The 13,992-nt window shown below is 41.6% G+C and overlaps 2 protein-coding genes across 3 annotated transcripts in view; one reads left to right on the top strand and one right to left on the bottom strand.

Moving 5' to 3' along the window:
* Positions 1-192: 192 nt before the first annotated feature.
* Positions 193-7,362, top strand: LOC309513035 (uncharacterized protein). Of its 2 annotated transcripts, XM_082188824.1 has the most exons (4): positions 200-1,693; positions 1,775-1,880; positions 3,851-3,992; positions 7,040-7,352. In XM_082188824.1, exons 1-4 carry the CDS (start codon positions 1,427-1,429, stop codon positions 7,074-7,076), a joined length of 552 nt encoding a protein of 183 aa, XP_082044950.1. In that variant the 5' UTR covers positions 200-1,426; the 3' UTR covers positions 7,077-7,352. The 2 variants fall into 2 exon arrangements, with proteins under 2 accessions (XP_082044949.1, XP_082044950.1); XM_082188823.1 differs by having other exon boundaries at positions 193-1,880; positions 7,040-7,362.
* A 200-nt stretch (positions 7,363-7,562) lies between these two features.
* Positions 7,563-13,992, bottom strand: part of LOC309513405 (uncharacterized protein) — a gene marked incomplete at its 5' end in the record, with an annotated part of 10,472 nt that continues 4,042 nt past the window's right edge. The window contains 2 exons of the mRNA XM_082189198.1: positions 7,563-8,263; positions 8,736-9,043. Of these exons, the coding sequence (XP_082045324.1) occupies positions 7,570-8,263; positions 8,736-9,043 (1,002 nt within the window). The 3' untranslated portion in view covers positions 7,563-7,569. The remainder of the gene's footprint in view (positions 8,264-8,735; positions 9,044-13,992) is intronic.

Raw genomic sequence — 13,992 nt, 5'->3', positions numbered from 1 at the left:
TAGGAGGAAGCACAGGCGAAGCACTGCTACTTGGGCGCAGAGATATCACGCCCAAGTAGCAGTGCTTCGCCTGTGCTTCCCCCTAATATAGTCCTTAATATATAAGTCAATATCTGCCTAGGAAATCGCCTAGTGTTAATCTGCATCACTATTTGTACTTGTTGTGAATACGCAGGCCACAAGAAGTAATTAGGAAGGTTTTTTTTTTTTTTTATATCACTTTTATTCAGGACATGCTAGCTGGCAACAAAGGATTCCATTCATTGTGCTAAGCTAAGCTCACGCCGACCCTGTCAAACTAAAACAATGCATGCACTGAGACAAAAATGCATTTGCCCACCTATCTAAATGTGGGAAAGAAGGTGAATAAGCCCTATTTAAAAAAACGGTGGAGTGTTCCTTTAAAGACTAATTTTGAGTGCTGTGATGTATTGATGCGAGTACAAGCTTTTCCATTACCAGATAAAACAATGCTATAATCTTTCCAGAGTTTATGAGTCACTCCTCAAATATAATGTGTCTGATTATTTCCCATATCAAGTTTGAGTTTACTGAAATGCTCATTAGTCCAGTGCTTCTCAACCCTGTTCCCGGTGATAAAACACACATTTTAGATGTCTTGCTTATCTGACCCATTAATCATAAGTCTTTAGAGTGTGTACTAATGTGCTGAAGAGTTTAATCAGATATGTTTGAAAAGGTGTAGTGTTGGTGTGCCTTCAGGAACAGGGTGGAAAAATGCTGATTTATGTCTTATTCACTTTTTGTTAAATAGTAAAACATTAAACGGGGCAATGATTATATTTCAGCCAAACAGACACTACAGAAGAGCATATGCTTCTTCATTCTACACAATATGAAAAATAAATTAAATAAAAATAATATACATAAACTTAATAGTTATTGTGCTGTATAGATGTGCACGAATAAATCATTTGTACTTAATACTGCAATATTCCATAAAGTTTAACAAAACCATTCACACCAAGGGCGATAAAGATATAGTTCTAAAAATCGTTCTCAGTTCACAGCATCGCTATAACGATAACGGCACGGAGAAACGATATCGCTGGAATCACTTTCAGAACGATTTTATCCAGTTGAACGATAAAAACATTGACAGCCAATCAGAATAAATCCTGCTGTAACGAACGCGCGCATTTAAAGCGGCAGACAAGCACGCGCTTATAATAAACAGAACGATATGCTAATAATAGTTATATTTATAGTTATCGTTCTTGGTCTGAAGGAGAGAAGTTTCACACATAGCTCAGTTTTTATTATTTTTTCCCCTCTCATTTCGGCGCCACACACTCCTATCCAGTTAGTGGCGGTAAAGCACTCAAGCTGGTTTACCAGCCGCCATTAAACCTCAGAAGAAGAAGTTGTTGTTATTGAACTGAGGTTGCGGCTGATAATCGTGATAATGGCTAAGAGGTGCGTTTTCGGCTGTGTTCCCAACAAAACCCTGTTCAGTATCCCGAGACCTCGCTGGCTGCGGGTCCGCTGGCTCGAGTTTCTGCATTTTGAGGAGGAAGGATTGACGGTGAATTCGCGTTTGTGTTCGAGGCATTTCACCAACGAGTGCTTCCAGAATTTAACACAGTACGAAATGGGCTTCGCGAAAGTGCTTTACCTGAAGAACACCGCGGTTCCGTCAGTCTACACGGTCGGTGCAGAACACAGTGCGAAGGTACGTGTATCCAGACTCATCATCATCATCATAATAATAACTCGTATATCATATAGTTCTGATCGAGAGTGTGTCCGACAGCCCCTGACGCGAGATGTGGGCTGCCAGTGTCGCGATCAAACCCCGAGGAAGAGCGCTTCGGTTCAGGCGTCATTCTCCACACCGAAGCCGAAGCGACGCAGTAAAGGTGAGGTCTGGGTCGGTGTGTGTGTGTGTGTGGCAAGCCCAAGCCGGTGTTGTGCCGAAGCCGAATTTCGACCCCCGCCAAATTATTACCCCCCTAGTATTGGTAGGTTTAGGATTAGTTGTGGGGGAGGGATTAGGATTAGGGGTGGGGTTAGGATTAGGCAATCAGGACTGACTTCAACGAGGGGGGTAATAATTTGGCAGGGGGTCGAAATTCGGCACAACACCTGTTTCACTTTTTTATTTTATTTTATTTTTTTATTCACAATTTAACACATATTACACACACGACCCTAAAACACCACACCAAACAGTAAAGACAATACCGCTAAATATATCGACAAGACATTAAAGACTGGAGAGACATAAAAAATAAATAAATACATAAATAAAATCTACACTACCACAGTCTGTGGGTTAACCCTTATTCAATGTGGGTTTATCAATTTTATAGTCTCTATATAATTCAGTACTAAGGACCATGTGGATTGGAAATCTTGCAGTCTTAAATGCCGTTTACTTGTTAATTCTTCAATGGGTAACAAGTCTATAATCTGCTCCAGCCATTGACCCAAACTGGGTCCAGACTGGGAGATCCATGTATTTTAGCGAAATAAGAAGACATTGTAAACGCACATCTTTTTGTATAGGGAAACTTATTTTCCACATCATAATACAACAGATATAACAGGGCATAGCTCAAAAGTACAGTTACAAATATCTAGAATTACTTTATGAATCTTCTCCCAAAAAGAGTAAACCGCTTTACAATACCAAAATAAATGCATAAATGTTCCTAATTCAGTTCCACATTTTCTACACATTGGAGAATTTGAATCATCAAATTTATTAAGCTTCACTGGAGTTATATAATATTTATACAGAAATGTATAATTAGTTTCTTTAACGTTAATATTTGTAGTCAAAGGTGAGGTCAATTCAGTGCACAGAATAAACCATTCTTTTTCACTGAACTTCCTTTTAAGCTCTAATTCCCAGTTTGTTTTCAAAGAAGAAAAATAATTTCACGTTTTCACTTTCAATCAGTCGCAGGATATACATTTGTGATAGTTTTCACTTGCTAAATGCTATATCTTGATGTCAACAATGACTTCATCGCTCGCAGAAATACAGAATTACATTTCAACTGGTAGAAACTATTCTAGTGAAATATCACCATAAGCTGCCATTCATTTGTTGATATCAATAATTGATTTCTTACTAGTTAAAATTCCAATTTCACATCTAACAAATACAATTCTTACCAGTTACAATCATAATAGTTGATATCAGTAATTGCGTGTTTATATGGCAAACGTCTGTTCTTGCCATCAATAATTGAATTGCTACTAGTAAAAATTTCATTTTTGAAATTAATAATTCGATTGTCACTAGTGGCATTGTTAATTTTTGATGTCATAAATGTGATTGTTACTAGTTAGAACCATTTTAGATGTCTGAAATTACTCTCCTAATTATTGGTATCAGAAATAACACATGTAACATGTTGAAATGCATATCAAGAATTAATATTTCAACTAGTGAAAATTGATTTCTTTATCAGAATCTTATATGCTTACTAGTAACCATGCAATTATTGATATAAAAGTATATACTAGTTACTAGTAATTGTATTTCTGATACATGACATTAAGTTGATATCTTGATATTGAATTTTAATGGCAGCCTATGGTGACATAACTAATGAAAATACAATTGCAGATCTCAAGAATTATAGTTTTTACTAGTTTAAATTCAATTCTTGATATCAACAATGTGTATTTCTGCGAGTGATGACGTTATTGTTGATATCAAGAATGAACATTTTTACTAGTGAAAACTTAATTGTTGATCAAAAATTCCTATCCTGCGACTGATAAAAAGTGCAAACGGCCATAGCTAGTGTTTAGCTGAGGTTTATCAGTGTATTAAAGTGACTGATTGATGTAGCGATGTGCTGTGGTGTGCTAGCGGTTCAGGTGAAGCCCGTCAGCGGATCATCCACGACCAGGACGGACAGAAGAGACGCTGAGTTAAACAACGACTCGATGCCGACAGTCAAAGAAGAGACAGACTTCACTTACGAGCCTGAAGTCACACAAGACGATTACAAGTGAGTCATTCACAACCCTAGTCAGTAACAGTGTTTTTAGCATCAAGATACTATTATATATTTATTTTTTAATTTATTATATAATTCGTTTTTATTTTTGGTCCCACTTATTGTCTTTGTGTACTGACATTTAAAGGGTTAATTCACCCAAAACTGAAAACTCTGTCAGTAATCACTCTCCCTCATGTTGATCCAAACCCGTGAGACCTTCGTTCATCTTCAGAACACAGATTAAGATATTTTTGATGAAATGTGAAAGATTTCTGTCCCTCCATTGATAGGCTACTGCTGTAAAGCCCCAGAACGGCAGTAAAGACATCATACAGGGTTCCCACGGGTCCTTGAAATCCTTGAAAGTTTGTGAATCTGGGGGGGAAAAAAAGTCAAGGCCCTGGAAAGTTTTTAAAAATAAACATATACAGATACAGGTCATTGAAAGTGCTTGAATTTATTTTGTGCAAGAAGTTTTCTGAAAAACAAATCTGTATTATTCCCTCCAGTCCGCTAATGTGTTGTTTCGCCAACCCTTGGTGGCCTATGCATACTTGCTTGCTTGATTTACATTAGTTACGCACATTTACGCGTTATGTCAAGTGGAAAATATGCTGGTTACACGAGCCTAAGCTCTTTAAAAAAAAAAAATCCATGCAAAAGTTAATATTAGATCATTTTAAAATACAGGATGTACTGAATGTTCTTCTGTTTTATGCAAGACAGAAATACGACTAATAGAATATCAGATCTCTGTCATATGAAAAAGCATATTTGTGTTTGACACATAAAAACTGTAACAATGTATCTTACAAGGTAACACGATGTAACCTTGCTCTCACTTGAAATGTGTCCCCACATTAAGTCCTTGAGTTTGAGGGTATTGGACCTGGAAAGTCCTTGAAAGGTCCTTGAATTTGAAGTTAACCAATGTGTGGGAACCCTGATTACAGTAGTCATGTGACTCAGTGCTTTAACCTCAGTGTATGAAGCGCACGAATGCTTGGTTTGTGCAAAGAAAAAAAAACATAGTTGTTTGATTTAATATTTTGTAAATAAAGTAAATGTGTTTTTATGCCATCAAAGCACTGGTGTTTGTTAATGTATTATTCAGATACACTTTATTTAAAGGTGTCCGTGTTACACTGTAATTATACATTTAAGTACTGAGTAATATTTATTAACATCATGTTATAAGCAATATAAGCCCCAATATAAGCAATAGATCATTTGCTTTACTTAATATAGGGTTAGGAATAAGGTTTAATTAAGGGTTAGTGGCTTATTATAGTAAAATAGTAATATATGCATATTAACAAGTACATGCAACACATGTAACAGGGGAAATAAAGTGTTACCTTTTATTTCAGTTAAAAGTTTTATTTTAAGCAACAGAAGTTTTTTAAAATTGGTTTTAGTTAACTATAATAACCCGTCAGTGAGCAATCTGGGTTACACTTTATTTTAAGATGTCATTGTTACAGTATAATTATACACTCATTAGGAACACCATACTAATACTGTGTTTGACCCCCTTTCACCTTCATAACTGCCTTAATTCTACGTGGCATTGATTCAACAAGGTGCTGGAAGCATTCTTTAGAAATGTTGGCCCATATTGATAGGATAGCATCTTGCAGTTGATGGAGATTTGTGGGATGCACATCCAGGGCACGAAGCTCCCGTTCCACCACATCCCAAAGATGCTCTATTGGGTTGAGATCTGGTGACTGTGGGGGCCATTTTAGTACAGTGAACTCATTGTCATGTTCAAGAAACCAATTTGAAATGATTCGAGCTTTGTGACATGGTGCATTATCCTGCTGGAAGTAGCCATCAGAGGATGGGTACATGGTGGTCATAAAGGGATGGACATGGTCAGAAACAATGCTCAGGTAGGCCGTGGCATTTAAACGATGCCCAATTGGCACTAAGGGGCCTAAAGTGTGCCAAGAAAACATCCCCCACACCATTACACCACCACCACCAGCCTGCACAGTGGTAACAAGGCATGATGGATCCATGTTCTCATTCTGTTTACACCAAAATCTGACTCTACCATCTGAATGTCTCAACAGAAATCGAGACTCATCAGACCAGGCAACATTTTTCCAGTCTTCAACTGTCCAATTTTGGTGAGCTCGTGCAAATTGTAGCCTCTTTTTCCTATTTGTAGTGGAGATGAGTGGTACCCGGTGGGGTCTTCTGCTGTTGTAGCCCATCCGCCTCAAGGTTGTGCGTGTTGTGGCTTCACAAATGCTTTGCTGCATACCTCGGTTGTAACAAGTGGTTATTTCAGTCAAAGTTGCTCTTCTATCAGCTTGAATCAGTCGGCCCATTCTCCTCTGACCTCTAGCATCAACAAGGTATTTTCGCCCACAGGACTGCCGCATGCTGGATGTTTTTCCCTTTTCACACCATTCTTTGTAAACCCTAGAAATGGTTGTGCGTGAAAATCCCAGTAACTGAGCAGATTGTGAAATACTCAGACCGGCCCGTCTGGCACCAACAACCATGCCACGCTCAAAATTGCTTAAATCACCTTTCTTTCCCATTCTGACATTCAGTTTGGAGTTCAGGAGATTGTCTTGCTCAGGACCACACCCCTAAATGCATTGAAGCAACTGCCATGTGATTGGTTGATTAGATAATTGCATTAATGAGAAATTGAACATGTGTTCCTAATAATCCTTTAGGTGAGTGTATATTTATAATATTAATAATAATATTAAATAACTACATGTACTTACTATAGGGTTAGGGTAGGATTAGGGTTTGGTTGAGGGTTAGTTGCATGTAATTATGCTTAATTTACTGTTATTACTATGGTAAGTACATGTAACATGTAACAAGGACACTGTAAAATAAAGTGTTACCAGTATTTGTTTTTGATTGGAACTGGTTCGTTTAAAAGTAGACATTTCAAGCTTTCTATATGCCTATTTCTCATATCTATGAGGCGAACAGCCTAAACGCAGAGTTTCCGTTCATTGTGACGTGCTCCAGTTGCCGTTCTTGGCAGTAATTATGTGTATCATTTGTTGTTGTTTGCATAGGACATTGAGTCAGCCACACAGCGCTGAATATGAGTGACAGGAGTCAGTCTGAAGAGTTTCTGTCGAGAGACGGTTCACTGCGTTCCCAATCCTGAGGAAGATTCCCACACCTCAACCGGAGAGCTGGAGAGGAGCCGATGTGGAGGAAACCAAGTACGACACTTTCATTTCAGAAGTGAGATGAACTGTAGTGTGAGTGAGCGAGAGCAGATTTCTGAAGTACAAAAAGGGGAATATTCACTTTTCAGAAAAAAAAAAAAACGTAGAAGTAGGGCTGGGTCAGAGAATGTCTAATAAGGGGAGAAGTTCCACTCTCAGTGAACTTCCGGCTTCTGAACTGGTTGCTGTTCCACTCTGGCTCCACATGAGGGCGCTCACAGGACAAGTGCAGAATGAATGGAGGTCTATGGCGCTATACCCCTCAAGATCCACTTTTCTCAGGATATAATTTTTTGTCTAGTAATCTGAATGTTGTATTCGAAAGGAGATGCAAAGAAATTACACATTGATGGGTGTTAGATTTTTTAGAGTCACGGACACAGGTAAACACACAACACAGCTGACACAGGTAAACACACAACACAGCTGACACAGGTAAACACAACCACAGGTAAACACACAACACAGCCGACGCAGGGAAACACACAACACAGCCGACGCAGGGAAACACACAACACAGCTGACACAGGTAAACACACAACACAGCTGACACAGGTAAACACAACCACAGGTAAACACACAACACAGCCGACGCAGGGAAACACACAACACAGCCGACGCAGGTAAACACACAACACAGCTGACACACAACACAGCCGACGCAGGGAAACACACAACACAGCTGACGCAGGTAAACACACAACACAGCTGACACAGGTAACTACACAACACAGCTCACACAGGTAAACACACAACACAGCTGACGCAGGTGTAAACACAACACAGCTGACACCGGTAACTACACAACACAGCTGACACAGGTAAACACACAACACAGCTGACACAGGTAAACACACAACACAGCTGACACAGGTAAACACACAACACAGCTGACACAGGTAAACACAACCACAGGTAAACACACAACACAGCCGACGCAGGGAAACACACAACACAGCCGACGCAGGTAAACACACAACACAGCTGACACACAACACAGCCGACGCAGGGAAACACACAACACAGCTGACGCAGGTAAACACACAACACAGCTGACACAGGTAACTACACAACACAGCTCACACAGGTAAACACACAACACAGCTGACGCAGGTGTAAACACAACACAGCCGACGCAGGTAAACACACAACACAGCTGACACAGGGAAACACACAACACAGCTGACACAGGTAAACACACAACACAGCTGACACAGGGAAACACACAACACAGCTGACACAGGTAAACACACAACACAGCCGATGCAGGTAAACACACAACACAGCTGACACAGGTAAATACACAACCCAGCCGACACAGGTAAACACACAACACAGCCGACGCAGGTAAACACACAACACAGCCGACGCAGGTAAACACACAACACAGCCGACGCGGGTAAACACACAACACAGCCGACACAGGGAAACACACAACACAGCCGACGCAGGGAAACACACAACACAGCCGACACAGGGAAACACACAACACAGCTGACACAGGTAAACACACAACACAGCCGATGCAGGTAAACACACAACACAGCTGACACAGGTAAATACACAACACAGCTGACACAGGGAAACACACAACACAGCCGACGCAGGGAAACACACAACACAGCCGACGCAGGGAAACACACAACACAGCCGACACAGGGAAACACACAACACAGCTGACACAGGTAAACACACAACACAGCCGATGCAGGTAAACACACAACACAGCTGACACAGGTAAATACACAACACAGCCGACACAGGTAAACACACAACACAGCTGACGCAGGTAAACACACAACACAGCCGACGCAGGTAAACACACAACACAGCTGACACAGGTAACTACACAACACAGCTGACACAGGTAAATACACGTGCTAGAAGAGTTTTTGTGTTGTTTGTTTCTGGTCCCGCTTCGGATGCCACAATGCCATCAAGCGGTATCTCTGGTCGTAACCAGTCCTTCACTGACCAATCAGCGTTCATTAGCAGAATGCTAGCGTGTTATGGGCAACAACAACTCAACCTGTAAGAAATTTAGCCGTCTAGCCTCATAGACTCCCATTCAGTCTGCACTCATGGGCGATCGCCCCCAGTGGAACTCTGGTGGAACTACAACCACAATTCGGTACAAAAGGACTTAATAGGGAGTGGCCAGGCTCTCCGTAGACAGGCCTTGGCTGGGTAAAAAAATATGTATATCTCGATTTGAATTGAATCTTATTTTAAAGAATCGTTCAACAATCAGACGCATTACAGCGATGAATTTATTTAGTATGTGAATTGCAGCACGTAGATGATCAACCTCGAACTGCCCTGGTGATGAGAGTGTGTGTTAGACCAGTGTGTGCTGTAATCTGAGAGAGTGTGTGTTAGACCAGTGTGTGCTGTAATCTGAGAGAGTGTGTGCGACCAGTGTGTGCTGTAATCTGAGAGAGTGTGTTAGACCAGTGTGTGCTGTAATCTGAGAGAGTGTGTGCTGTAATCTGAGAGAGTGTGTTAGACCAGTGTGTGCTGTAATCTGAGAGTGTGTGTTAGACCAGTGTGTGCTGTAATCTGAGAGAGTGTGTGCGACCAGTGTGTGCTGTAATCTGAGAGAGTGTGTTAGACCTGTGTGTGCTTTAATCTGAGAGAGTGTGTGTTAGACCAGTGTGTGCTGTAATCTGAGAGAGTGTGTGCGACCAGTGTGTGCTGTAATCTGAGAGAGTGTGTGCTGTAATCTGAGAGAGTGTGTGCTGTAATCTGAGAGAGTGTGTTAGACCAGTGTGTGCTGTAATCTGAGAGTGTGTGTTAGACCAGTGTGTGCTGTAATCTGAGAGAGTGTGTGTTAGACCAGTGTGTGCTGTAATCTGAGAGAGTGTGTGCGACCAGTGTGTGCTGTAATCTGAGAGAGTGTGTTAGACCAGTGTGTGCTGTAATCTGAGAGAGTGTGTGTTAGACCAGTGTGTGCTGTAATCTGAGAGAGTGTGTGTTAGACCAGTGTGTGCTGTAATCTGAGAGAGTGTGTGCGACCAGTGTGTGCTGTAATCTGAGAGAGTGTGTTAGACCAGTGTGTGCTGTAATCTGAGAGAGTGTGTGTTAGACCAGTGTGTGCTGTAATCTGAGAGAGTGTGTGCGACCAGTGTGTGCTGTAATCTGAGAGAGTGTGTGCGACCAGTGTGTGCTGTAATCTGAGAGAGTGTGTGCGACCAGTGTGTGCTGTAATCTGAGAGAGTGTGTGCTGTAATCTGAGAGTGTGTGTTAGACCAGTGTGTGCTGTAATCTGAGAGAGTGTGCTGTAATCTGAGAGTGTGTGTTAGACCAGTGTGTGCTGTAATCTGAGAGTGTGTGTTAGACCAGTGTGTGCTGTAATCTGAGAGTGTGTGTTAGACCAGTGTGTGCTGTAATCTGAGAGAGTGTGTGCGACCAGTGTGTGCTGTAATCTGAGAGAGTGTGTGTTAGACCAGTGTGTGCTGTAATCTGAGAGAGTGTGTGCGACCAGTGTGTGCTGTAATCTGAGAGAGTGTGTTAGACCAGTGCGTGCTGTAATCTGAGAGAGTGTGTGTTAGACCAGTGTGTGCTGTAATCTGAGAGAGTGTGTGCGACCAGTGTGTGCTGTAATCTGAGAGAGTGTGTGTTAGACCAGTGTGTGCTGTAATCTGAGAGAGTGTGTGTTAGACCAGTGTGTGCTGTAATCTGAGAGAGTGTGTGCTGTAATCTGAGAGTGTGTGTTAGACCAGTGTGTGCTGTAATCTGAGAGTGTGTGTTAGACCAGTGTGTGCTGTAATCTGAGAGAGTGTGTGTTAGACCAGTGTGTGCTGTAATCTGAGAGAGTGTGTGCGACCAGTGTGTGCTGTAATCTGAGAGAGTGTGTGTTAGACCAGTGTGTGCTGTAATCTGAGAGAGTGTGTGCGACCAGTGTGTGCTGTAATCTGAGAGAGTGTGTTAGACCAGTGCGTGCTGTAATCTGAGAGTGTGTTAGACCAGTGTGTGCTGTAATCTGAGAGAGTGTGTGTTAGACCAGTGTGTGCTGTAATCTGAGAGTGTGTTAGACCAGTGTGTGCTGTAATCTGAGAGAGTGTGTGTTAGACCAGTGTGTGCTGTAATCTGAGAGTGTGTGCGACCAGTGTGTGCTGTAATCTGAGGGAGTGTGTGCTGTAATCTGAGAGAGTGTGTTAGACCAGTGTGTGCTGTAATCTGAGAGAGTGTGTTAGACCAGTGTGTGCTGTAATCTGAGAGAGTGTGTGTGTTAGACCAGTGTGTGCTGTAATCTGAGAGAGTGTGTGTTAGACCAGTGTGTGCTGTAATCTGAGAGAGTGTGTGTTAGACCAGTGTGTGCTGTAATCTGAGAGAGTGTGTGTTAGACCAGTGTGTGCTGTAATCTGAGAGAGTGTGTGTTAGACCAGGGCTGCGTTTCCCAAAAGCATCGTAAGCCTAAATTGATCGTAAAAACGATCGTACGACTGATCTTAATATTATGGTCTGTTTCCCAAAAGCATCGTAGCTTAAGTAGCACTTGAAAATCTTCGTAGATCTACGAGTGCTCTGGAGTAATCGTACATCCCCAAGTGCATCGTAAGAAGACAGATTTATGAGGACACCTGCAGGACAACTGGCAGATTACACCTTTAACTTTATTCAAATGCAATGTGATTATAATTTAAGGTTTTGATTGTACTTTATTGTACACTTTATTACTCTTTTTTTTTTGTTGTTGGTTAAATTAATGTATAAATTAAATAATTAAAAAGGTCAGAAAACAAAACAAAAAAATTGAAATAATTTAATCTAATAATTTTAATCAAAATTAAATGAATGAACAAAAAATAAATAAAAGAAATCCTTTAAATCTGTTAAAAATGACATCTTTGTTTCGGAGGACATTAAAAGGACATTAATTTAATATTTTTGAAAGGTATCTTTTCTTTCTTTTTTTCAGCCATTTTGTCAGTGCCTCCGCCTGTAGGTGCTTTATATAGACTTGCCTTGATTGCTAATCCACAACAGATGACAATAATTAGGTTAAACGTTCAGAATACGATTCCATATAAGGTTATATTTCAGCACTTCGTGAATGGACAGCGACTCTTAAGTAGCACGTAGAGCGCGATCTCGCGCGTTCATGTTAAGTGCATTTTTGGGAAACGCTCGTGGAATTGCTGCGAGCGTTCGTAACCTTGCACGTAGAAAGCGCTCTTAAGAGCTAAGATACATCGTTATCGGGAAACCAGGCTCAGTGTGTGCTGTAATCTGAGAGTGTGTGTGTTAGACCAGTGTGTGCTGTAATCTGAGAGTGTGTTAGACCAGTGTGTGCTGTAATCTGAGAGTGTGTTAGACCAGTGTGTGCTGTAATCTGAGAGTGTGTGTGTTAGACCAGTGTGTGCTGTAATCTGAGAGAGTGTGTGTTAGACCAGTGTGTGCTGTAATCTGAGAGAGTGTGTGTTAGACCAGTGTGTGCTGTAATCTGAGAGTGTGTTAGACCAGTGTGTGCTGTAATCTGAGAGTGTGTGTGTTAGACCAGTGTGTGCTGTAATCTGAGAGAGTGTGTGTTAGACCAGTGTGTGCTGTAATCTGAGAGTGTGTGTGTTAGACCAGTGTGTGCTGTAATCTGAGAGTGTGTGTTAGACCAGTGTGTGCTGTAATCTGAGAGTGTGTGTTAGACCAGTGTGTGCTGTAATCTGAGAGTGTGTGTGTTAGACCAGTGTGTGCTGTAATCTGAGAGAGTGTGTGTTAGACCAGTGTGTGCTGTAATCTGAGAGAGTGTGTGTTAGACCAGTGTGTGCTGTAATCTGAGAGAGTGTGTGTTAGACCAGTGTGTGCTGTAATGTGAGAGAGTGTGTGTTAGACCAGTGTGTGCTGTAATCTGAGAGAGTGTGTGTTAGACCAGTGTGTGCTGTAATCTGAGAGAGTGTGTGTTAGACCAGTGTGTGCTGTAATCTGAGAGAGTGTGTGTTAGACCAGTGTGTGCTGTAATCTGAGAGAGTGTGTGTTAGACCAGTGTGTGCTGTAATCTGAGAGAGTGTGTGTTAGACCAGTGTGTGCTGTAATCTGAGAGTGTGTGTGTTAGACCAGTGTGTGCTGTAATCTGAGAGAGTGTGTGTTAGACCAGTGTGTGCTGTAATCTGAGAGAGTGTGTGTTAGACCAGTGTGTGCTGTAATCTGAGAGTGTGTGTGTTAGACCAGTGTGTGCTGTAATCTGAGAGTGTGTTAGACCAGTGTGTGCTGTAATCTGAGAGTGTGTGTGTTAGACCAGTGTGTGCTGTAATCTGAGAGAGTGTGTGTCGACCAGTGTGTGCTGTAATCTGAGAGAGTGTGTGTTAGACCAGTGTGTGCTGTAATCTGAGAGAGTGTGTGTTAGACCAGTGTGTGCTGTAATCTGAGAGAGTGTGTGTTAGACCAGTGTGTGCTGTAATCTGAGAGTGTGTTAGACCAGTGTGTGCTGTAATCTGAGAGTGTGTGTTAGACCAGTGTGTGCTGTAATCTGAGAGTGTGTGTTAGACCAGTGTGTGCTGTAATCTGAGAGAGTGTGTTAGACCAGTGTGTGCTGTAATCTGAGAGAGTGTGTTAGACCAGTGTGTGCTGTAATCTGAGAGAGTGTGTTAGACCAGTGTGTGCTGTAATCTGAGAGAGTGTGTTAGACCAGTGTGTGCTGTAATCTGAGAGAGTGTGTTAGACCAGTGTGTGCTGTAATCTGAGAGAGTGTGTTAGACCAGTGTGTGCTGTAATCTGAGAGAGTGTGTTAGACCAGTGTGTGCTGTAATCTGAGAGAGTGTGTCTAGACCAGTGTGTGCTGTAATCTGAGAGAGTGTGTT

Source organism: Leuciscus leuciscus, assembly GCF_965113295.1.
Source record: "Leuciscus leuciscus genome assembly, chromosome: 13".
Taxonomy (NCBI): Eukaryota; Metazoa; Chordata; class Actinopteri; order Cypriniformes; family Leuciscidae; genus Leuciscus; species Leuciscus leuciscus.
This window is presented reverse-complemented; position numbering and strand designations above follow the sequence as displayed.